Source organism: Eumetopias jubatus, unplaced genomic scaffold (assembly GCF_037043125.1).
Source record: "Eumetopias jubatus isolate StellerSeaLion01/CBP00866 unplaced genomic scaffold, mEumJub1_p1.0 scaffold_8, whole genome shotgun sequence".
NCBI classification, from domain to species: Eukaryota; Metazoa; Chordata; class Mammalia; order Carnivora; family Otariidae; genus Eumetopias; species Eumetopias jubatus.
In genome coordinates, this window is record NW_028274814.1 from 71019192 (window position 1) to 71045575 (window position 26384).

At 34.9% G+C, this 26384-nt stretch overlaps 2 protein-coding genes across 2 annotated transcripts in view; both read left to right on the top strand.

Annotated features, from left to right (window-relative positions):
* The window catches only part of CNTN1 (contactin 1), a 75817-nt gene extending 71699 nt beyond the window's left edge, over window positions 1–4118 (top strand). The window contains exon 15 of the mRNA XM_028123125.1: window positions 4039–4118. Coding sequence (XP_027978926.1) covers window positions 4039–4118 — 80 coding nt within the window. The remainder of the gene's footprint in view (window positions 1–4038) is intronic.
* Window positions 4119–10199: 6081 nt separating this feature from the next.
* The window catches only part of LOC148163733 (contactin-1-like), a 146636-nt gene continuing 130451 nt past the window's right edge, over window positions 10200–26384 (top strand). The window contains exons 1-3 of the mRNA XM_088025713.1: window positions 10200–10209; window positions 12540–12698; window positions 23759–23908. Coding sequence (XP_087881839.1) covers window positions 10200–10209; window positions 12540–12698; window positions 23759–23908 — 319 coding nt within the window. The remainder of the gene's footprint in view (window positions 10210–12539; window positions 12699–23758; window positions 23909–26384) is intronic.

Sequence of the window (26384 nt, forward strand, 5' to 3'; positions counted from 1 at the left end):
ATGCCAAATTCCTCTGACAATTATGCCAATTTTATCAAATTACAATAGCAGTACAGATAATCAGTGATATCTAAAAGTCTTTATGAGCATAAATAAATGGCAATTAGTTCATATTTTAAAAGTAATTTCAATTTATATTGGCAAAATATTATATGTTTGCAACTCCAATCTTTATGCTGTGAAAAGACATGTATTATGAATACAAAATACAAAATAAAGATATATAATTACATAATTTAGTGTATGATATAAGACATAATAAAATATTATAAAGATATATATTATAAAAATACACATTCCATATAATATATTGTGTATTTTTATATCATATAAAGATATATAATATTTATTAAAGCCTTATTACTTACCAGGCACCACTTTACGAGATGGATATTATTATTATTATCCCCAATTTACACATAAGAAAATTGAGTCCCACTGAGGCTAAGTTACTAGCCCACGGTCATACAGGTACTAAGTAGAAGAACAAGATTTGAATCCAAGCAGTCTGACTTCACATGTAATATCCAAGCTCATTGCTGGATCACAGTATAACCAAACACTACTTCAGATATATTCAAAGAGATGAAATAATCAATATGGAAAAATTAAAAAGTAGGCCTCTTTCTTTATTGGTAAGGAATATTTATTCTATAGAAAGTCACAGATGCAGATTTTTGCAATTTTATTTTTGCCCATGATGTATTTATGGCTGGCCTAATAACAGGAAATTATAGTAATTTAAAAAATATACATTTTAGCTACTCAACATTGTACAATTATAATAGCAAAAACAATATAGTAGATGGTTTTAAAGCTTAATTTTAAAATGTGATCTTTAGCTTTAAAATTAATTCATTCAAAATGTTTAAATGTTTACCGTATAATGTATATGCCTGTGGGACTTTCATATAAATTTTATGATGTCATCTTAACAAAATTGCTGTGAAATAGTAGTGTAAGACCTGGTAATCCCATTTCATAAGCAAAGGAGATTTAAAAAAGGAAAAGAAATAGTCTTCTGCTCTCATCTTATAAAGCCAGAAAGTGGCCAGATACTAGTGCTCCAAATATGCTATATTACTTATTTTTCTTCACTACTCCTTAATGTTTAACTTCCTGAAATATAAAAACCAGATCATATAATTTTTATTTTACATCTGCTTCACTGTTGGCATATGGTTTAATAAATTGCCCACCCAAACCACTGTGAGGCATTGATGATAATTCTAAGTTAAGTTAGAGAGTAGAGTAAAATTTTAAATTATTTGAAATTGGAATTTCAAACCTTCTCTTTTGGGTTCATTTTATCAACCAAAGGAAGACAAAAACACCTTAGCTTCATTGCTGAAAATATAACCAAGGAAAGACTTAATGGTATAAAATCCCATTTAAGCAGAACAATTTTCTTACGTATGATTTCTGTGGAATCTGCCATTTCAAGGTTCTGGAACATCCAACTCTTTCTTGATGGTGTTTTTGCAGACTGGCTTCCTGTCACCAACATCTCTCGGCCACCAGCCAACCTCACCAGCACAGCCCCTGAGAATTTGATTGAGTCACAGGTTTTTTTTCACACCTAAACAAATGAGAATAAAGGAAACTCAAAAAAAGGCCTTACTCTCTAAACTTGTGATCAGCTTAAGAAGTTGCAGGGAGGAGATTTTAGTGCTTTTGAATTCCTATCACACAACTCCTTACACTACCATCATGCCTGGGATTCATTAAGACATACTCGAAGAGAAAGGAAGAAATGTGCAAAGTGTTCTCTGACTCTGTAGATTCTCTCTTGGTATCCTACAAAGCCACCTATACCATAGTTCGCACCTTTTCCACTTCCTCTTGAAGGTGACTACGGGATCCCTGTTCTTGTGCGACAGAACACCCCATGTGTTATCTAAATGTGACCTAGGATGTATCATTACATCAGCACAGCAGTGAATTCTGTCTTTCCTTGGCTACAGCACTTTTCCATTGTCATGTTTGACTGCACAATACACTCGCAAGTCGTTGCATATTCTGGCATAAATCCCAAAGCTTTTTTTTCCCCCTAAACAGTAACACCCTATTTTAATTTCTAATTACCCAATATTCACAGTCAGCAGTGGTTGCTCTGTGGACACAAGAGGAGGTGAGGAAGTTGGCTGTGATTTTTGTGTATTTCCCAGGGCAGTGGGGGAGTGCCAAGTCCTTTGTTTGAAAGTGGACTGGGATGGTGCAAGTGAGTAAGACTTAGCATATTGCAGGGACAACCTTGAATCCACTTCATTTTAGAAAAGAAGTAATGCACAAATTTATCAGTAACAAATAACTTGTGATATGCCAAGATGCAGTGATCCCTTGTGTGAGTGTCACCACTCTAGGGTCTGTCACACTGAAGTGCACACATCTGAGCTTCAGCTCCCTATAGTCTTACTGGCTGTCGACAACCAGAGCTTGAGCAGCTCCACACGTTCCTGAGAATTTCTCCAGGGGCAAGGGACCCTTACTGACAGGAGTATGTCAGATATGTCTGATACTGGTGTTTTAAACAACTTGGAGGACCACTGTCTGATATGTTTCTGTGTAGGCTGGTTGCTAAGGTGCCTAAATCAAGGAAATGATACTCCATTGTGCAACAGTTACACTCACTGTGTAAGTGTGCATAGTACCCTCTTGCCAGACCTAAAAAGTCAGGTTTCAGAGCAGCAAACTCTGGTAATATAGCAAAAACTACCAAAACTATTTAAAGGTGGAAGGAGGGGTGCATGGATGGAATATATCCAAAATTACTAATTTCACTTCTCATTGAAAACTTAGAAATCTCATGTGTTTAAAGTGACAAGTGAGTTGGTGACCTTTGTTACCATTTATCATAATGACAAAATTTGCAATAAGTAGCCAGCAGAAGCAAGTTTTCTCGTAGATATTGTTTTTCATATTTAAATAGCTATCACCAGGGAGACAATAGTGGGTGGTTATAAAGTGTTCTACTTCTAATAATCAAATTATCCTTAGTTATGGTTAGGGGAAAGAGGTGGATGATCATCCTATGATTTTCTCTAATAAAATAGTTATTATATCATCCATGATTTTCTCTAATAACATAGTTAATATACATATACAGTCATTAAAAGATCTATATGGTGCAGTAGAAAAGGTATGGCTTTTGGCATTAGGCAAATGTACTTAGAAAGCCACTTCAGGGACACCTGGGTGGCTCCGTCGGTTAAGCGTCTGCCTTCAGCTCAGGGCATGATCCCGGGGTCCTGAGATCGAGCCCCTCACCTGACTCCCTTCTCAGCGGAAAGTCTTTTTCTCCCTCTCCCTCTGCCACTCCCCCTGCTTGTGTTCTCTCTCTCTGTTAAATAAATAAATAAAATCTTTAAAAAAATTAAAAAAAAAAAGAAAGCCACTTCACCTACTCTTTAAGCTGTGGTCTTAACCTAGTCAGTTCATCACTATAAGCTTCAGATTCCATATTTATGAAGAGAAAAATAATAGTTAGAATTCACACATTGACCATGGAGACTTTTTATAAATATCTTCTTTTACTTCCTCCTCCTGTGCTTTTAATATATATATGCATAAAAATTTAATACCATATTACTCATGACATAAATTCCTGTGACATCCATTCCCAAATACTGATTAGTTTCTTAGAATCATTGCTAAATTCACCCTCTGTATTTTTTTTCTTAGTTAGAAGCCATCAAGCATATGTTTTAGTAAGTAGACTTGCACTATATGGCATGAAATTACAAAGGTTCTAGTGTTTGTTTGTTTAAGGCAGTGGCGGGAGAAGGGATCCAGGCACAGCTCTTGTTCTTTAGAAAGGCAGTCACTGTTACTGGGGAATGGAGGTTTGATTGGGCCAAAGCTTGTCACTTTAGCCTTTTTTCTTTTGGACTCCCATCTCCAGTGTCTAGAGGATGTTTTTCTTTGCTCTTATTTCAACTTACCCATCAAGGACTCATGGCAAATCCCCAAAGTACATGGCTTCCTGCCCCTAAATGGGCATCCACACTGTCCCTTCAGCCTTGATCTTTCCTCTTGCAGGTAAAAACAGAAAAGGTGGAGAGAAAAACATGGTGGATCCCTTTCTCCCCGTCTGTGCCAGCCTGCCTCCAACCTGGTGATCGTTGACACTCACCATTTGTGTGAAAGCCTTTTTTCTTTTTTTAACATATTATACTAGATTTTACTAATTAACTCAATATTATAGCTCCTGCAGTTTTCCCTTCCAATCTAGTTCTTAGAGGATTTTTCCTTTTGAAACTTCTAAACATACTTTTGAGCAGGAACATACTTAAAAATATAATTATATAGCTTCACTAATATGAAAAATGGCTAGTGAACTAACCTAGTACATCTTATAATGGCCAATGAAATTTTTGTGTTTTCATGTCCTGTTTTTCTTTGAAATTATATATTTCATAAATTAGCTCATTACCTGAAAAAAATTATGAAGAACTGGTGAATTTCAATACAAAAGTATTGCCACTGAATGGACTGTTTGATTTAGCCAAGCAGGTAATGAACAGTATTGTTGTCAAATTCACTAAGGAGTCATCTTAATTAAGACACAGGCTAAGGGGCATTACTCCAGTAGTCTTTTGTATCCTGGTGCCATATATATATTCTTTGGCAAGAATGGATGAAAAGCAGCAATAAACAACTCACGACTGCCCATGGCTCTGTAGGGTTTTTGGCACATTTCCTGGGATTGGGAAGTGAAAATGGACAGCATGTGGAGAAAATTGTCATCTCGGTAGCAAGGTTTAAGTGAAGATACCAAGCCATTAACAGCATGTATGCATATTTAATTTTATTAACTCCTACTGTCAGCCTTCTTGGATCTTTAATTTGGGCAGGAAGTTGGAGACTTTTACTGGAAGGACTTGAGGAGAAGTGAAGGATAAAAAGGAAGTGTATATAATTCTTTCTGGAACTGCTTAAATTTCGTTGTTTGAAAATACTTTCATTTTCTGTCTTTGGTCAAAGAGATATGCTTAAAATTCTTGTTTCTTCACCAGAAATAGTTTTGCTCTGAAACAAGTTTATATTTAGGTATAGGGTATTATATGAACTTCTCATTTAGTAACTCAAGCAACTCCATCTGTTGTTGGAAGAACTCTCAGGAAAGCTTTGAGGGATATAGATATGACTCTTAAATATATATGCAGTGTTCTTTTTAAAATAATTCATTAGTCATCATAAAGGAATAAATGTTTCTGGCTCAAGATGTTACTTAATTTCCATCTTTTTAATTTTTTAAATTTTCTCGTCTCAGTCATTGTGACAGATGGAACTGTCTTAGAGTTTAGACTAGAGATCCAGATCAATTACCATGTTAATATGATATTTAAAATTAATTTGAGATTCTCAGGTACCTATAAATATCATCATGGAGATATGTGCATGAATCATCATTGTGGGCATCTTCTTACATAGTTCATAATTGAAAGTATACCACCAAGACCAGATGGCAATATAGTTTTGAAAAGAAAGAATTTAAAAATTAGGAAGGAAATCACATGACAAGTATGCCTTTCCTGGTAGCAGGAAAGGGAGAATATTCTGCATAAATAAACTGCATCGATGACAAGTACAGGTTCTACAAATTCACTGCTCTCCCTTTAGCCTTCTTCTCATTACTAATGGATCTAAGTTCACTTTTATAAATGTTAGAGGTTAAAAAACTACCATACTCCTATTAAATGGTAGGGATATTTACTATTTAGCTTTATCTTAGGACAGCTTTAACCATTGACAAAATCACATGACATTGAACTGTATTTCATAACATTATGGTAGAACCATTGTCTTAACTAATTTTGAGAACAGATATAGGCCTGTAATAATAAAGGAACTTCAGCTGACACATTGAAAGAAGAGGAAGAAGTTGCCTATCCTAATTGAACTGATGTTCTTTCAGTAATGTCATTTTAAGATTGTTTTGTTTTAAAAGAGGAGATAATTTGTTCTGATAAATTTTTGTTTCCTTAACATTCAAACTTTTCATTAAAATTGGCTATTTTAGTAAAAATAAACAATGAACCACAGAATATTTGCATGTGGTGTTTGCTTTAATTACTTACTGGAAATTACGGGTGGAAAGAGAGTGATGCTAGATATCTTTCACGCTTGCAGCAACTCTGGAACATGAAGGTTTCTATTAAATACATGGGCCATGTGGAAGGGAGTCCCAAAAGGACCAGGAGTTTTGGGGTCTGGTTGTTTAGAAAGTCAGGGTTTAAGAGGAAGAAAGTACATTTGTATTTAGTACTGCCTAAGTATTAGCATAGACTCAAGTGATGCCTGGGGTGTAGTCATGGCTGCTATGCATCCCATTTAATTCTGGAGGCTCCCAATTTCAAATCTTCTATCCCACTTGACTCATCAGAAAATGTGTCTTAATTACTGACTGAGAAAATATGGTCACACTATAGTGTGTGAATAATCATTCTGAAAGTACTTTTTTGGGCGCCTGGGTGGCTCAGTTGTTCAGCGTCTGCCTTCAGCTCAGGTCATGGTCCCAGGGTCCTGGGATCGAGCCCCGCATCAGGCTCCCTGCTCTGTGGGAAGCCTGCTTCTCCCTCTCCCACTCCCCCTGCTTTGTTCCCTCTCTTGCTGTGTCTCTCTCTGTCAAATAAATAAAATTAAAAAAAAAAAGTACTTTTTTTTGGCTATTTTTCCTCAAATGTCTAAACTCTTTTTCATTGAATGTTACTACATTCCTAAAGAAGAAATGACAAAATTGATAAATAATTGTGTTTTTGCTCATTTTTTCCTCTGATTACATATGAATAAGAGCTAAGTGGAAATCACAACTGTATTTTGTTCATACATAGGTATTTTTTCCCAAAGACACTGGTAAAATTCAGGAAAGACTAACAGATGGCTTTAGGGTGATCAAGAAAAACTGGGGGTGTTTTGAGTATGAATTTATAGATGGGTGATGTGTTTATCTTCATTTATCTGAGTTAACAGATCAAGCAAAGATTTAAAAGTTATGGTCAATGTATGACAGTTTTTGTCATTTTTTTCTAAAGTGTACAGCTGTGCCCAAGTAATTCATAAGATTCCCAACAAGAAAGGTCTCCAAAGAAAAGCTCAATACCATTTTAGAATTTGATTCTGATAATGCTGTTTTAAATAATTGTACTATAGTTGCTGAAAAGATGGTCTCATGGCAAATTGGTTGTGTTTGCATCCTAGCTTTCTCATTTGCTGGCTGGATGACTGTCGTCATTTAATCTATCCATGTCTCTGTTTCCTCATCTGTAAAATAGGGAAAATAATGGCACCTACATCATTAGGTTATTGGTAAGAATTATGAAAGATTTAACAATTACTTCAATATGATAAGGACTCAGTAAATATTTTTATTAAAATATACAATATAAAATTTTTATTCACTGGGGCACCTGGGTAGCTAAGTTGGCTAAGCGTCTGCCTTCGGCTCAGGTCATGATCCCAGTGTCCTGATATAAAGCCCCACATCAGGCTCTCTGCTCAGCAGGGAGCCTGCTTCTCCCTCTCCCTCTGCCTGCCCCCCGCCCCCGTCAAATAAATAAATAAATAAAATCTTTTATAAAAAAATTTTATTCACTGTTTTATGTCATGTAAATTTTATGTTGTTATGAGTTCACACTTGTTTTAAAAATAACAGACAAGTCCAAGAAAACAACATGGTAAACTTGTCAGTATTCAGGTAGTTCTTTGGAGGTCTTTTGCAGACAGGCACATTTGGGTGGCAAGATCTAAATTTCAAATGGGCTTTTTCTCATTTCATGTGGGTTATGCTGGGAAACCCAGTCTATTTTCCTGATTCTGCACTCTGTTACAGACTAGCTGTATGATTCTGGCCATAGCCCTTCTATACTTCCGCATCCTTTGGTAAATGTACAGATATTGGCTTACATGAGCTCTAAAATGTATGTGATCTATATGACATATTGAAGTGTTTCTGTTATTTGCCTGCAACCAACGATTTCATAGTTAAAACATTGAGAACCTAGAGAAATTTAGGGAAAGAGAATATAGATGTTACAAATTGAAATCTCATTGAACCACAGAGGATAGGGGACCATTCTGGCTATTTCTACAGTCTTTCAGTAGGTTAAAAAACAAGATAGAAACACGTTTCGGTAATTGTAGACTCCTGCCTGACTTTGAAGAACTTACAACATAGAAACATAACACTAACAAGGACCTTGGTAGACCACTAATTATACCCTGCAGGTGAGATTTTATGGAGTATTCTCAATCAGCAATCTCTGAGTGGGATATTTCAAGCCAGAGGGGAAAAAATATAGTAAGTGAAAAACAAGAATAGTAAGAGAGAAGGTAATATAACTGGAAGGGAAGTGTATATAGTAGCAGCCTCTATGGGGAGAAGTATAGAAAGGTAGCTCCTAGAAAGATAGTGATAGAGCACTATGATTTTGAATAGGAAAAGGAGATGCAGAGTATCAACACTGAAGTTTGCACTGTTAATTCTATAAAAGGAGAATTTGGTCAGACTGTCTTCATAAAAACCAAAAACAGAAAGTATGTTTTAAATAGCTTTTTATCTCCTCCCCCAGATCTTTCTTATTTTTCTCCTCATTTCCTTCTCTTTCTAGCTTCCTACATATTTAATGGTAGTGAGAAGAATCGAAAGAAAGCTTTTACCAGCACTAGTCAGAGAAATATCCCAGTCCCTCCACACCCCCACCTGCAATCTTTAGTGATTAAAAACAAAAGAAAGAAAGAAAATGGAAGGCTAAAATAATTGCTAATCTAATGTATCTAGACATTTAAAATGCATGTCAAATTCCAAAGGTCCTGTCTATCTAAACAATGTCTCTGTTTCATTATAATTTAAATTTGGCATAAATAACCATTAGCTATCTGCCTGAGGACCACCTAAGATATTGGAAAGACATATTAGTAGAGTAATAATGAAATAAGCTGCATGTAACAGTCTATTTGCTTACATTTTTCCTGGCTTCAATTCCTTACTTACAGATTTCTTGAGAGTATACAACAGTAGGAGCTTAAAGAGAGGGAGAGAGGAGGCAGAAAAAACAGAAAAAGAGGGAAAGAGGAGGCAGAGAAAAAAGGAGAAAGAGAGGAGGCAAAGAGAGAGAGAAAGGGAGGAAGGGAGGAGGAAGGAAGAAGGAACTCTTAAAGTCAGAATCATGTATTGCTTTTTTTTCCCCACTGATGAAAGAATAACCAAGGGTGACCAGTTCCTAATGCCTTTGTGTGTGTGTGCTGAGGAACAAGTAGTTGCAGTATTTTATTTTCTACCATAACACTTTTTTTCTCCATTCTGAACAGAAAAATTAAACAAGTATTATCAGCTACACTGCTTTGAAAATCTTCCTCCTGGAGACAGTACAGTACTGGCCCTGAGTTTAACTCCCAGGCTGTGCAAGTTTGTCTCTATAGTACCTCTCTGGTTTTGCTACATCCTGATTTCTTAGTACAAATGAAGGGACTTCACATTCCCAACTTTTCCTCACCTTCAGCAAATTTATCAGAAAACACTTTATGTTTAAGTGAAAACAAGTGGTAAGTGAACAATCTGATAAACAGATCCCTCCCAATTATTAACAAATACTAATAATTACTCCTGCCAAGTAACTCAGATGCCCAGAAAGCTCTTGCAGGAATAAAAACAGTAATACTTTTAGTAGCTAAAGTTTACTGAGGGCTTTTTATGGACTAGGTCTACCACTACCTTCTTTAAAGATATTGTTTCAATCCTAAAAAAACAGTGATCGACTTTTGTTACTCCCATTTTGCAGATGAGAAAATGGAACCTTAATAAATTTGAAAAACTTGCCCAAGATAAATCAGGGCACAGAATTTTAAGTCAAGCCAGTTTTAAACTCTGAAATCTCTGTCTTTAATAGTATTTTTCTCTCAGGTATTTTCCAGGAAATATTTGGAGTCTATTACTAGATGGGTAGGTCTACTCCACATTAACAAGTTACACTGCCACACCAGGGTTTTGAGGATATCAACCAACACCTTTCCATTTGTTCTCTTAACTTCACCTCTCTATGATGATATTCAAGGCAAATGGAAGAAGGGAGCTTGTATTGTGGATGACTGCTATGTTTATAGAACTCTCTGGAAGTTCAATTGTGATAAACTCATTTATGTATGCGCCAAAATATTTATTAAGAACCCATTAGAGGCCAGGCATATATCAGAGGGAAAAAATGGACAAAGGTAATTACAATGTTTTACTCAACAATGTCACTCTTCCCTGAATGGATGACTGAGTAAAATTATGTGCTCGCTTCGGCAGCACATATACTAGACTGAGTAAAATTATTATGCATATAGTATTCCAACATATATGTTCATAACATACAACTCTAGTCTGGCCTTTTATTTATTTATTTATTTATTTATTTATTTATTTAAAAGATTTTATTTATTTATTTGACAGAGAGAGACAGTGAGAGCAGGAACACAAGCAGGGAGAGTGGGAGAGGGAAAAGCAGGCTTCCCGCTGAGCAGGGAGCCTGATGTGGGACTCGATCCCAGGACTCTGGGATCATGACCTGAGCCGAAGGCAGACGCTTAACGCCTGAGCCACCCAGGCGCCCTAGTCTGGCCTTTTAAAATATTACTCATTTGCCACTCCAAGAACTTCAGAGAATAACAGCAGGCAAATAATTTACACTTGCACGGTTAAAGCCTAACCTATGACAAATTTGTCTTCAATTCCCCTTAATATTTTCTTCACAACTTTGTGCTCAGAAAAAGTATCTAAATGCATGACTTTCTCTTCCTTTTAAAAATAATTTCCCTTATTTTTATCTCTATTTTTAAATTTTAATACTCTGAAATATTCCATTTAATCATTAACTTGGGATGATGCTTTCTGTGAATTAATGAGGTAATGAAAAATGCAGTTTTTTCTTTCTGAATATTGCATGTGTTCTATATTACTTATGTGTCTATTTTCATTTATTCTGGGTGTTGTATTTTTTACTTTTAATTAACATCAATAAGTATAAGTACACTATTACAAATTATACATTTATAAAAGTTTATTTACCTTCTATTCATGTTACATACCTCCAAATAATAAAATTTACTGCCATCAATAGGATGTGTCTTGTGTTATTTTAGTATTAGCAGTAATATATTTGTGTGAATCTACCTATACCTCTTCCCCCTCAGGACCAACCACTAGGAGACTGTCTATATCTTTTCAAAGACCAAAACCCATTTGGAGGGAAAAAAAAAGCCATGAAACCATGTAGGCTAAACATCTGATTTGATCAATAAATAGTAAGGCATTTATATTTAGCTAAGAGATAAAAACAAATGTCTTATTTAGTACTATATTCAATATGAAAAACTAAAGATATCATTTTAACAAAGTTGTAATTATATTTAATATGCCTAAATTAGTTGGGGATGGACTCTTTCTGGTGCAAAGAAGACAAGTGATAGTATTTTCTGAAATGTCTATTAAAGGATGTCTCTATTAACTGGAAACCTTCTTTAGCATTGTAAGCAATGGATGCCACTGTACCACTTAAAGCATGTTTTTTCTCATTTTTGAAAACAAATTGTGATGCAAAGTATAAATATCTTGTATGCCATTATCATGGCATTTATTGCCTTCAATTATAGTGATTTATTTGCTGGTCCATTTCACCCTTTTCAAGACAAAAAGCTCTTCAAAACCCAGAAGTTATGTCTCATTTATCTTTTCATTTCTACCACCAGGTACAGTGCTCTCATTGAATAATATTGGTGCTGAGTTAGGAAGCATCTATGAAAACCTATTTTTAACATTGTTTTACGTTTTGCATTAATAACTTTTCTGTCCTAAGTCTCTTCAATATATTATTTGATGTTTCAGAGCATTTCTGGTATATCTCTGAGTTGATAATTGTTTTCTACATTTTATAGAAGTAGAAATATTTCTTTTAATATTATTTATCCCTGTTATTATAACTAACATGAAATATATTATCCAAAATGATACATACAATCATTCCCAGGTTGTATGTATTTTCTACTCCCAGTAAAATAAATTACCAATAACCAATTACGGATATAGAAAAGTATTTGCCATTTGTGGGAGGCACAGTAAAATATTTGACTAACTATTCTCATATCTGGACTGAATTGTGCTACCATATCTGATTTATGCATTCATCAAGAATTTCTTAAATTGCGCTGTGCCACAATCTGTTAGGTCCTCTTAATGCCAACTGCATTTTATAAGTCAAAGACTTTCATGTGTATCCATTTTATGAGCCAAAGATTGTCATATGTATCTTGAATAATAATGCCATTTTAAAAAGATAGCATGTATCTCCTTATTTAAAACGTCACACCATGAAATCATCTGAAGACCATAAGTACTATTATTATTACCTCTTATAGTTTATATCTAAAAGGAACGTGGTAACACTGATTATATTGTATAAATGTTCTTTGGATTAATTTCAAGGAAGATGCTTTTGTATTCTAATGGGCACTTAATTCACTAATTGGGATTCACTGATTCATTACCCAAATTTTCATTCCAGGCCCTCCAGGCCCTCCAGGTGGTCTACGAATAGAAGACATTAGAGCCACTTCTGTGGCTCTTACGTGGAGCCGTGGTTCAGACAATCATAGTCCTATATCAAAATACACTATTCAGACCAAAACTATTCTTTCAGATGACTGGAAAGATGCAAAGACGGGTGAGTTTCATTTGTCTGATTAATCTGCACATTTTTTTAAATGAATTCTTTTATCAAAAATGAATATCTGGATTTTTTAAGGATTTCATCTACCTTGAAGTTCTTTTCTATTTTTAAACTTTTTTTTTTTTTTTTAAGTATCCCAGTGCATTAGTAGTGAAGGAAACCACAAGGAACTTAAGACATTTTAAAACTGCAGGGGAAGAAGCAATGGGTCTGTATCTATAATGGGAAAGCAAAAGAAAGGCCTCCTGGTTTTCTAATTTGAGCTCTGTGTAATTCTAAGATTTACTAGGGGGAAAAAGAACTTTGGGAAATCTTTTTTTTTTTGGCAAATGACATCTATAACTTATTATTTATGACCCATTTTTTACAATTATATAGGTACTATAATTCTTCATTTTTAAAAAGCCACTTTGATTATAAATATTAATTTAAGCACCCAATTCTTATTACCATAACCTTTGCTTTTCAAAGATGATCTTACCTGCTTTTAATTTCCTCAAAACATCTTCAAGGAAGTTTTGGATTTTAATTTTTTTCTTATATTAAGATTTTCTAAGAGTTGATCAGGAAAAAAAATAAATGAGTAAATGGACGCCTTCCTGTGTCTGTAATTATTACATCCTCATTTGTCATGACTAGCCTATAATATCACACAGCAGTTTATCTCTTATAATATCAAAGAAGACAGATGATCCTTTTGATAAAATAACCTGCTTCTGTCATTTTTATATTATTTTTAAACAAACTTAGTGTTGCTAGAGTTTTTTTAGATACATAATGAAGACATAGAAATATGTGCTCAGTTGTCACCAGAGGGGAGAAAAAAAGACAGAAGTGAATAAAATGTTTATCCTTTTTAAAAAATGAAAAAGAATTAATCCCAGCGTATCCCAAACCTGCTCTCATTTTTGCTTCATCTTAAGGTAATGGGATTTATTTGTATTGATCACTGAGAGGTTTTAATTTAGATTTAGTTTACTTTGATAATTTATTCCTATCATGGAAAATAAACCAAATATAAACTTGAAGCCTGTTATGAGGATTTACATATATTCTAGTATTAAGTGATTCTCCACATAAGTGTATAGAATACACATGAGTTAGAAATAGGTAAAATATTTCTATTACATCATGTTGCTGAGTATAAGAGTTACTTATAAATATGCTTGGCAAAATCAGACCATTTGAAAAATTACCTAAAAAACCATTTAGATGTTTGATAAACCTAAAGTGTGGGCAGTTTCTGTTTCTCTGAAGACAGTGAAAATGGATGATAATGATGAAACTATAGATAATATTAGATATCTGGACAAATTGACACTGATTATAGATACTAGAGAACAAAATGTAATAAACACATTTAAAATTTCTGTTTGCTTTGAAAAAGGAATAATAATTGTAATCATTTTCATTAATTATGTATGCTTACTGGGTAGCTCAATTAAAATACCATTCTCATTAAAAAATATATATATATATTCCACTAGAAAGCAAGTTCCATGAGGATGAAGATTTTGTTTTATTCACTACTCTATCCTTAGCTCCTAGATCATGGCCCTTAATGCTTATTTATTAAACACATTCACTGAGCCTCCATTGTATGCCAGAACCGGTCCTACATGCTGGATATACACCTGACCATCCATGAACAAAACAGAGAGAGGAAACACACACACACACACACACACACACACACAATCCTGCCCTCAAAGCATTTACATTCTAGTAGGAAAAATGATGATGAACAAATAATAAATCACTGAACTCTACCTATGAAACTAATAATACACCATGTGTTAATTAACTGAATTTAAATAAAATAAAATTTAAAAAAGAAAAGAAGAAAAAAATAAAATGTATAGTAAGTCATATGGTGATTAGTGCTAAAGAGAAACATTAGAGAAGAGGGATCAGGCTGCAGGAGTTGCATTTTAAAAAGGGTGCTTTTGATATTAGCATAGTCACCCCAACTTTCTCATGGTTCCTGTTCACTGTTTTATCTTTTACAACTGTCAACCTATTTGTATCTTTGAATCTAAAGTATGTTTTCTGTTGAAACATATAGTTGCATCTTATTTTTTATCCAGTCTGACAACCACTGCCTTTAGATTGGATTCTTTAATCCTTTAACATTAAATGTTACTATTTTTATAGTTGGATTTATATCTGCCATTGTATTTTTTCTATTTTTAATTTTTTTAAAGTTTTTATTTAAATTCCAGTTAGTTAACGTACAGTATAATGTTAGTTTCAGGTGTACAATATAATGATTCAACACTTTCATACAACACCTGGTGCTCATCACGACCAGTGCACTCCTTACTCCCCATCACCTAGTCCACCCATCTCCCCCACCTACCTCCCCTCTGGTAATCATCCATTGCATTTTTGCTTAAAAATGTTTTACTTGTTTTTGTTCCCCTATTCATTCTTTACTGCTTTCTTTTGGATTAAGTGAATATTTTCTAGTGTAATATTTTAATTTTTTTAAAGAATAGATATATATAATTAATGGTTACTATAGATATACTATATATAAAATTGTATATAAATAAATGACTTTTAAATATATATACTTATTTAATGGTTACTTTAGGGCTTGCCAGATACATCTGAACTTATTAGAATAGACTTCATATTTTATTAACTTAATTTTAGTGAGAAATAGAAATGTTACTCCTAGATAGCTCTTTTGCATCTTACCTCTTTTTTTTTTGTGCTATGTGTTATTTTTAAACATATTACATCTATATATATTATAAACCTGTTACTCTTCTGTTAATGTCTTCTAAAGGAGCTATGAGAAGCAAGTACATATTTATAGGGTTTGTTATATTAACCTTTTTACTTACCATCTTTTGTCCTCCTCATTTGTTCCACACAAGAAGAAAGGAAAGCAAGTACATATTTATAGAGTTTGTTATATTAACCTTTTTATTTACCATTTTTGGTCCTCCTCATTTGTTCCTGTGGATTTGAGTTATCATCCTTACTCTAATATAGCTTTGCTTCCATCTGTCCCCTTAAGATATTATCAAATGTTTTACATTTCTATATGCCGTAGGCCCAATAAAAATTTTTATTTTATACATAAAATATATATAATAAATAATTTCATGTATAAAAATCATGAGACAGAGTAAAATGATAGTTGATGTCAGCCACTAAATTTGGTAGTTCATTATGCATATAGCAATAGTGGATGACAAGATGTGCAGGGGCTTGTAGGTCCTATAAGGAGTTTTTAAACAAAGGAGCAGTAATGTGACTTCTAATTTGAAGGAGAAAAAAATCACTGGCTAATGCATAGAGAAGGGATTTCTGGAGGACCAAAACTAGAAACATGGAGAACAGTTGGGAGCATATGGTCGGTGAGAGGTGTCCAGGTGGGAGATGTCACTGGCTGGCACTATGGGATAGCAGTGGGAATGGAGAGGAGTGGGTGAGTTTGAGATATATTTTTGAAGGCAAAACAGAACTTTCTAACAAATCAAGTATGGAGATTTGAGGGAAAGGGCAGAATTGAGGATGATTTATGGGATTTTGGCTCTAGCATCTGGGTAGAAGATAGAAGCACTTACTGGAGAAAAAAGAAAGATTAAGTGCAAGTGAGGACTTTGTTCCATTTTGGAATGGGTTCTCCATTTTTTCATGTACAACTGAATTTCCATCCAGTATCATTTTCCTAAGAACTTTTTAAATATTTCTGAGTGTGCAGATTGCTGGAGTCAAAGACTTCAGCTGTTGTACAATAGAAAATTTCTTTCATTTCGTATTTGTGATAATTTTTTGAATGTAAGTTTTAAGTTGTTTTTGAGCATTTTAAAAATATTATTTCTTCATCTTTTTGCCTTCATTGTTTGTTGTAAGAAGTCAACAATTGTTTTTACCTTATATTCCTATATTTATTTAATGTGTCCATTATCTCTAGCTGCTTTCAAGATTTCTTTTCCTTTTTGCTTTTCAGCTTGATGAAAATATATTTATCCTGATGAGGGTTTCCTGGCAAGTTAGACCTTTGGGTTGATATCTTCCTCAACTTTGGAAATTCTCTGCCATTATATCTTCCAATATTTCTTCTGTCTCATTCTCTCTTTCTCTTCTTGGTCTCTATTGCCATGTATGTTAGATTGTTTGATGTGTTCCATGGATCATGGATGTATGTTTGTGTGTATTTCTGTTTAGATAGTATCTAATGACTTGTGTTCACTTCCATAGATTCTTTCCTCCACTACATTCAGTTTGCTGAAAATCTCATTAAAATGATTTTCATTTTGTATTTCTTTCTATTTCCAGGATTTTTTTTTTTGTTTTAGCATTAGGCTCCTTTTAGTATTATTTACATAGTATTCCATAGAAATTTCTTATTTGTTTATACAAGTTGTGCATCTTTACCATTTGATACTTGTACATATTTATAGTAGTTATTCTATCATCCCTGTCTGATCATTTAACACCTGGGCCATCTTTAAGTCTGGCTCTATTGATTTTTTTTCCTTTGTTAAAAACAAATCACATTTCTTTGTTTTATCATGTCATGATAATTTTTTTATATCCAAACATTGTGTAAAGAAGAATAGTAGAGCCTAAAGTAAATATTACTTATGCCTGGGAAAATGCATGTCATTTTTTCAAAATTGTCATTTTGTCAATATAATTTGTAGTTGAGGTGCTCTGAGATTTGCAGTTGGGTTGAGTTCAGTAGAGGCCAAGGAAATTTGAGTGTAAGATCAAAATCCTCTCACATCTGAATGTCTTCCAGCCTTACCATCAGACTTCAGCTTGCTCTTCTAGCCTGGCTTCAGGGAGGGTTCTTTCAGCTTCCCTTCTTTTGCCCCAGACAGCTATTGTCTGATAACTAGTCTAAAATCTGGAGTTCCTGAGGGTGGGAGAAGTTCTCAGTTCTCCTGTGTTCAGTCAGACTTCAGCAGACCCAAAGCACTAGCCCGTCTCTGGGGAAGCCGATCTGTCTTTGCTTTCCTGACACTCACCCAGCCACACATGGTCACACGCTTATTCAGTAGAAGGCCTGAAGTGCAAGTGGCAGGGTCCCCATTTTCCAGCTTTGCTCTGAGACTTGAGCAGATCTGAGATGTCTGTGCCTCAGAGGGAGGTCTCTCTTGGCTCTCTTGTCCTGCCCCCAACTTTTTTGAGTACTCTTGGTGAAGTCCTACAAAAAGAATTGGCTAATGGGTACAGAAGCTCCTTGATTTGGGGGCTTCTGGGGATTCAATACAGTCATTCCAACCTACACTTTGTCTTTAAATATCTTGAAAAGTTAAACTGTTCTCTTCTTATGAACATTAATGACTATGTCCTTCTCTCCCCATCACTCTACCTGGGATGACTTTAGTTTGTTAGCCTTCTTCACAAACTCAGCTCTCTGACAGGCTCTGAAAAATGATTATTTTGTAGATTGTCTTACCTGTTCTTTTTGTTAGTTATGTAAGTAAAGTTCTCTTGTGTCAGTGTCCTAAGTGGTTTTTGCAATAAATGCAGTCATGTAGTCTTTATTTCTAGCGTTGTCCACTAAAAATGGAAGGTACAGGACTAAACTCAGTTTTATGAAGGTAATTATTTAAGGTGGTCAGTAAATATTTTTCAAAGATATAAAGTTTCAGCAGTAGAAGGATTACATTTAGAATAATGAGATGAAAGAATAGCCTGTATATTTTTAAAACAATCTACTGTAAGTATTACTTCTCTTGGACTTTCTAGGGGATAAGCAGCAGAAATATGATGCCATTCTCAGAATTCTATAAGATACATAGATAACATTTAGAATGTTGTGTTTGATGCTATGCTGCTACTTAGAGAAGAAAAATTATAGAATATTGTTGGTGATGGGGTGTATGTATGGAAGGGGGTTGAACAAAAAGAGGCCTAGAAACCATGCTATGAGATCAATTGAGAGACCCAACCTGGGATAGGATCTCTAAAATGAAAAAGAAAAATATCTTTGTATTGAAAATTCTGTCATGTGGAAACCTAGAATTACAAATTAACATCTTAGCACAAAAAATGTTTCTCTGAACTTTAGATTATTTCCTTAGAATAGTCATTTCAAAGTTAAATTATTTAGCGTAAACATGCCTAAACCCATGAGCTATACTAAAAAATTGCCCTGTAGAAAGGTAGAAACAATTTTTATTCCTGCCACCAGTATATGAGTATCTCGTCTACCATATTTTACTTATTACTTAGTATTTTTTAATTCTTTGCCACATTGATAGGTTAAAAAACGGGGGGGGGGGACCACTATGCTCATCATAGAGTACTTCTTAGAATTTGCTCTTCTCTTTTTTGCCTTTCTGTAGCTTCAGTTTTTGTTGTTCTTATTTCAAATATGGATTTCTGGTTTTTTATGAGGCTACATTCAAATTTTCCTTAGAGAAGAATCAATGAATCATATCTTCTGGGATGCCAGAGCACAGTTTGCTTCTCTTTTGCTGCAGAGAACTTTGCCAAATCTATGGCATCTGGTCAACTTCTGCCAGAAGCCCTGTGAGTTGGGTCTAGAGACACTAAGGTAACACAGAGCCAGTGAGAAGCTTTTAAATGCCCTTTTCCCTTCTCAAACACAGACCTGCCTTATCAGTTAGAAGCTCTGAGTGGGTTCTGGATAATTTCAAGTACTTGGGTTTTGGATTGAGAGGGAAGAAGCTAAAGGTCCTGGTTGTATTTAAATCCTAAGGAAATACCAGGATTCACTAGACAACTTCAAAGAATCTAGAACAGGTGGGATAACACTACCTACAGTTTTTCTTGAAACAATTTTTTTATTTTTAGTCCTGCGGTCATTCTGGCTATTTCTGAAGCTTTTCAAACAGCTAGTCCATGTGGTCTGAAGGCAGAGTGTCATTAACATGGCTGCCAGGCAACTAAAGCAGTATGAATTATTGGCCTTAAGATACCCATGAGGCTTGCTTCTCTTTTCCTCCAAAGAATAGTTAAAATCATTTTATTCTGAGCCTTATGGACTCAAAGTATTTGCAAATAAATCTATGAATTACTGTTTATGGCTGGTTGTTAAAATAAGACCTTCTCAAGAGGGTCTTTTGACCTGAGTGTTTAAAGTAAGGAGTATGTCTCCTGCTCTATATCCCTTTGATTGAGATTTACACTCACAAGTAAAGCCAACATTTAAATAACAATCAGGTTAATACTCAATATGCTTTGTTTTGTTTTGTTTTTACAGAGAGAAGCCTCTGACAGGCATTATACAGTTAAGATCTGATTTTTCCATGTTGAAATTATCTGTAGAATAAAAATGGCCTGAGTCCAAACTGACCCACTTAAAACTCAGGAACTTGTGACCCCAGTCCTGATTTCTAGCACTTGCCTCTGTTGTACAAAGTACTCTCCTCTCTTTCTGACTCTAGGAATAATAAACGGATTGCAAAGAACTTGGCTGAAGAGGGGGGACACAAAGTCCCTCTGCTCCCGACTGTTCTCCATTTGGCTTGGGCATGAATCTGCTTCCAAAGCAAAGCTGAACTCTGCTCCCAAACTCTCTATGTGGGTGGTTTTAGAAAAATAAAACATATCCAATAGTTCTACCAGGACTGAAGGAGTAGGGGGAAGATGGCATGGGGTAAAAATCCATTTATAAGGATATTTAAGGCCCAAATAAACAAAAATGTATAATAGAGGTAAAACAGTAGCAGTGGGGGAGAACGGATCAACTCACAGTTAGAGTAGGAAAGGGATTAAGTGGATTGAGACAAGGTGTGTTTTCTGACAAGATAATTTATGGGCTGAATATAGGCATAAGAGCCATAGAGTGTTGGCTATTTTGTGGTGGGGCAAGGTAAAGGAATGCCCTCTTTGTCTTTCACCAGTAGCCTATATGATTTAGAGATGAAGGAGACTGTAAAGTGATTGTTATACACAAGGCTGTACTTCTTGCATCGAGACATTGTCTACTCTAAATAAACATAACTTTTGTATTTATACATTATTTATATTTGTTACAAATATTTAATAAGTAGTACTATTTGCAAAACACTATGCTAGGTATACTAGGCCCAGAGAAGTTCCAAAATAAGAAGTAGAAGAAACATGTGTATGTACACAAATGAACAAACAAGGGGGGGAAACAGAAGAAATATTTTTAGTGTGGGATGCCTACATCGAGATTGGAACTAGGCAACAGTAAAGGAGAAAGCAAGCTCTTAAATCCTGTTCTCATTATGTGGTGTTCAAGTGTCCTGCCTCAATCTGGAGGAAGGAAAGCAGGCCAGATAGAAGAGCCACTTCTAATTCTAGATACATTTTTCTAAAATGAAAATGTTAGTCATTTTTTTTGCTAAGTTATTCCTACTTCTTTCATAGATGGTTTTCTTTAGGGGGTATTATAAATTTATACCAAAACATGTTTGTTTTGGATATTTATATTCTCATAAGTTCTGATGTTAATGTATATTAAGAGGAATGATTATAATTGGTTTTATTCTAAAAAGAGCACTTTTCATGCTTTTAGCAATCCTGGTAGAGAATGTTATCCTTAGCTTACAGGTATCAAATTATTTCCTAACTATTCATAAGGTACGTTCTAGAAGTCCATCTCTCTACCATCCACTTCTTGTTTCCCCTCCTGAGAGAATTGTTTGCATCCCTGAGCCAATGGTTTCTTACTGGTATTTACCTAATGGTAGTGACTCCAAGGCTTTTTGCATATTCTTCCTTTCTTCATCTCAGTCTTTAAAATCAAGGGACTGACAACTTCACCTGCAATCCAAGCCCACCACAAAAGAAGCCCCATTGACTTTTCCTTCTTTACCTTTCCTCCAAATATTTTCTGTGGTCAGTCAACGATTTTCTAGTCTTTGAACATACACCTGATCTTCCATTTATTTGGGGATATTTTCATATTGGATCCTCACATGTGCTCAAAAATCAATCTATCAGCTGCAGCTTCTACTGCACACCCATCTGGTTCTTCTTGTTTTGACCCAACCTACACTTGCCCATATCTGTTGACTGCCTAACTGCTTGAAAAAGCCTGGGGTAGCCTTGACCATCATGAGAATACCATACCCTTGTCAAGAGAGTGCTTGGCTTGTTGGAGTGCTTCCAACAAGCATCTTCAGGCATTTAAACGGTGCTGGGATTTTGCAGCATAGGAAAGAGGGGGAGAGATCGGACTACCTCCTTAAGCCTTCTACTGTATGTTTTTACTTAGGCCCCCAGACTTATAAGATCACAAACTCATAAATAGTTTCATCAACTTCTGATTTTAAAACCCTATATTCGTTTCCTAGGGCTGCTGTAACAAATTGGTTGCTTAAAACAACAGAAATTTAGTCTCTCATGGTTCTGGAGGCCACAATCCAGAATCGAGGTGTTGGCAAGTCTGCACCCTCTCCAAAGGCTATAGGGAACAATTCATTCCTTACTTCTCCCAGCTTATGGTGGCTCCAGATATTCCTTGGCTTGTGATCACAACACTTCAACTTCTGCCTCTGTGGTCACATTGCAGCTTCCTGTTCTACGTATTTCTCCCCTCTGTGTTTCTCTTATACGGACACTTGTCACTGGATTTACGGCTCACCTGGATAATCCAGCATGATCTTAACCCAAGATCCTTAACATAATTCCAGTCTTAAACTTGAAAGGTTATACAAAGACTATTTTTCCAATAAGTTGCATTCACAGGTTCTAGTAATTTGGGCATAGATAAAACTTTTCGGTAGGCACAATTCAACCCATTATTATAAAAGCTTACCTTCTCATAGGAGGATCAAAATTATTTGAAGGTCTCTAGAAGGGAAGAGGGACCACCCTACCCAGTGTCACAACATCCAGCTGTATTTTTCCCCTTTCTTTACGAAGAGCCCTTTACAAACTAAAACTTCACCTTCCTTCCTCCAACTACCTAAAAGAAGTCCCTTGGTATATGAAGTAAGGCAAATTCTGATTTGGTGTGAGGGAAGGGTGGAAAAAATAGGAAATAGCAGAATCAAAACATGAGAAGGTAAAGCCTAACTTTTAATCAGAAAGTAAAAAATATATGTCAAATGTAGAGAACAAGTTCATAACAAAATAAGAGAAAAGATGGCAAAATTTGTGTCCAGGAGAGTTAAAATTGTGGTAGGGTGAGGCATGGCATGGTGTGAGCCACACAGGTATTTGTTCAAAGGCAGAAACTGGACACTAGGACCCTTAGCATTTATTGTGGAGACGGGTACAGCACCTTGAAAAGCTAGATATTCATGGTCTGCATTGACAGAAAAAAATTCCCTAAATAAGATGATGAGTCATAGACAAACCTGAAGGAAAAAATTTTCCAAATAAGTGATGTACAAGTATTTACATGCACATGTATGTGTAGATTAGTTATTAAAAACACATGTGGAAATATTTTAAGAGAGCTTAAAATACTGGATAGTTCTGCCTTTGTTGTATGTTTTATCATATCTCAATGCAATAAGCAATCTTGGATCATATCCTACCCATAATTTGTAATCTTTTTATTACTTAGAAGCATGAATTATGAGAAGTACTTAATAAATCTTAATAAACTATCATAACATTTATTATCATTGCCCCAAATAATTTGGGTAAAAATGTACAAAACCAACTAAAAAAGGGTATAAACATAGAGGTACACTAGTAATAAATCATTCACTACCCATATGCAACATCAGTGGCAGTCCATAAAATTTTTAACGGCCCAATTATACACTTGCCTCAGTAAGTCTTTCTAGATTCTACCTTGAGAATATAGCTTCTTGCTATTCAAGATGGAGCCCAGAGATTAGCAGCAAAAGCATGACCTGGGAGCTTGATAGAAGTATAGAATTTCACTATCTGACTATCATAGGTTTATGAAATAGATGATTCATATGCATATCACTTTTTCTAGTTTATTATTTATTTATGATCTCTCTGCTTACTCTCTTGAACTTAACATTTTGTCATTTCAAGTTTGTATTTTTATTTCAACTCAATGGAATATGTGCTATTTTCTCAAAATAATAAAATAAAAATGGGAGATTATAAAATTGATGTTATCCAACTAATATTCTCTGTTTAATATTCATTTTGTTTAGATCCTCCAATCATTGAAGGAAATATGGAGGCAGCAAGAGCAGTGGATTTAATCCCATGGATGGAGTACGAATTTCGTGTGGTAGCAACCAATACTTTGGGTATAGGAGAACCCAGTATACCATCAAACAAAATTAAAACAGATGGTGCTGGTATGTTGAAAAAACTTTTTAAAATTTAAAAGGTTTATGAATACAGTGCCACTTTAATATATAGCTGAATGTATTTTGAAATAAATAATGCTCTGAGGTAAGTGACTCATCTAAAAAATGTGTGTATGTATTTCACACAGGTGTGTGTACTCTGTGTCAAGACAGTCAAAAATAAAAAAAAGGAAATATGAAGTTTAAGAATATTTTTACATAATTAATGTAAGGAAAGAGGTAAATAGAAATCACTGCATATTCCACTAGGGACCCCTAAAATGAAGTTGGTATTTAGAATATAAACTTTCATGTAAATTCTGAATCTTAACCAGGCAGAGTCTTAATTAAGCAGATCCTGTGATTTAGAAGGTTCACAATTTTGCATGTCACTCAAAGACATTTATAACTGAGTGGCCATGGGATATGGTCAGGGAGGGTAAGTTGAGTAGGGAGTAGAGAGAATGGGATGAGAACTTCTCAGATCTATATCGCTTGGGGAGTCATAGCGTTTCTGAGTAATAGCTGTAATGTGTTCTTTTAATATGAGGTGTGACTCTAAATATGCTCTTTTATCACTGCTCAGCCTTGGATGTTCTTCCAATTTAGAATCATATTTTTATGCTAAATACCAAGTCCATTTAAATAGTCTTTAGTAGAAGTACTCAGCTCTATTTTCCTTTTCCCCTGCATTACCAGGCAAAAATATTGTTCTGATTCTAATAATAGCTCTTTTTTATTATTCCTTGTCTATGAAAAAGAAAATGTTTTGTAGGATCTCTGAGTTTATTTTTATTATGCCTTGCCAAGGTTCAGTGCTTTATTTGGGAGAAAAGATTTTAAAAGGATGACAGACTGCTGTTAAAATTCTTCTATGATATCTTAATATCACTAATCCACATTTCTGGCTTCTTCAATTTCTTGGCCTAACATCTAAACAGAATGATGAACGCAAATGTCTTAGTTTTTAAAGCCAAGTTATTCACAGAACTGCCATCAATAAACTATCTTCAAGTTCCCTGTGGTTTACTACATTATTTACCAGATACAAATGATGATTCTGTAATAAAGGGAGAAAATAAACCCTGAAGTACTGAGCCACACTATTTTCACACATATTTCAGTTAATTCCTATAATAATATTTTAAAGTAGGTAATTTAATTCAGTGTTCATTAATGGGCAGTAGACTCACAGACAGTAAATAGTGTTGAATGAATGTAGCTACTTGCAAGACTCAGTTCAAATCCAGATCCGTTTGACACTTCTCATATATTGAGCTTTCTCTCTTACAGGTGGTGTCTCAAGCAAGACTCTAAAAATGCCTATTTATATAAAAGTTTATTAGTGTTCTAGTAGAAGTTTAGATTTCATCCTTAACTATGGAACTAGATATGACTAAATACTAATTTTTTTTTTGTTTTGGTATATCCACCCACGAAATGAATACAACTGTTATTTTTTTCTCACCTCACAGGAATCTCACTAGTATAGGGAGGTAATATAAGTTGAAGCTTTATAGAACACAGATACCAGATAGCCAGGATTCTTGTGTTTGGTTTTTATTTTTTTATTATTATTTTTTAAAGTTTTTATTTATTTATTTGACAGAGAGAGACACAATGAGCTAGGGAACACAAGCAGAGGGAGTGGGAGAGGGAGAAGCAGGCTCCCCGCCAAGCAGGGAGCCTGGTGTGGGGCTCGATCCCAGGATCCCAGGGGGGAGAGTCTGAGCGGAAGGCAGACACTTGATGACTGAGCCACCCAGGCGCCCCCACTTATGTTTTTAATAGAAACTTCAGTATGATGGACTGAACGCAGTTGCCCTTTCTTGAAAGACAAAAATAAAAAGGAACATGGGCGTGATCTGACTGGTGGTTTTAACCACATAATTTCATGCTGAGAGATCTTGCACTTGATTTGATTTAACAAGTATTCATTTTCAAAATAAAATTGCAAAAATAAAATTAAATGATTAAATTTATGCCTAAGTAAACTTATTTCAGTTAAAAAATTATAACTGAAACATGGGTCTTTTTTATTTTTATTTTTTAAAGATTTTATTCATTTATTCATGAGAGACAGAGAATGAGAGGCAGAGGGAGAATCAGTCTCCGTGCAGAGCAGGGAGCCCAGTGCGGGACTCGAGATCATTACCAGTGCCGAAGTCAGACGCTTAACCAACTGAGCCACCCAGGCGCCCTATGGGCTCTTTTTAAATCTCATTGAGCTTGATTAACTTTCCATTATCTCTCAACTAACATGATATAGAACTAAAACTTAATCTGAACACATATTTTGAAGTACAAAATTCTTCATAGGAGAGGGAGGGTACTTTCTCTGGCATTGGTGATAGGTGTAGACTTTCCCCTCTCCTAGGAATTCTGATACAAACAATATCTTAATTATTTAATCTCAGAAAATGACTGATTTGGTATACATAGCTTGATCATCTGGAAAGAATTATTTCAAGATCTTTTTTTATCT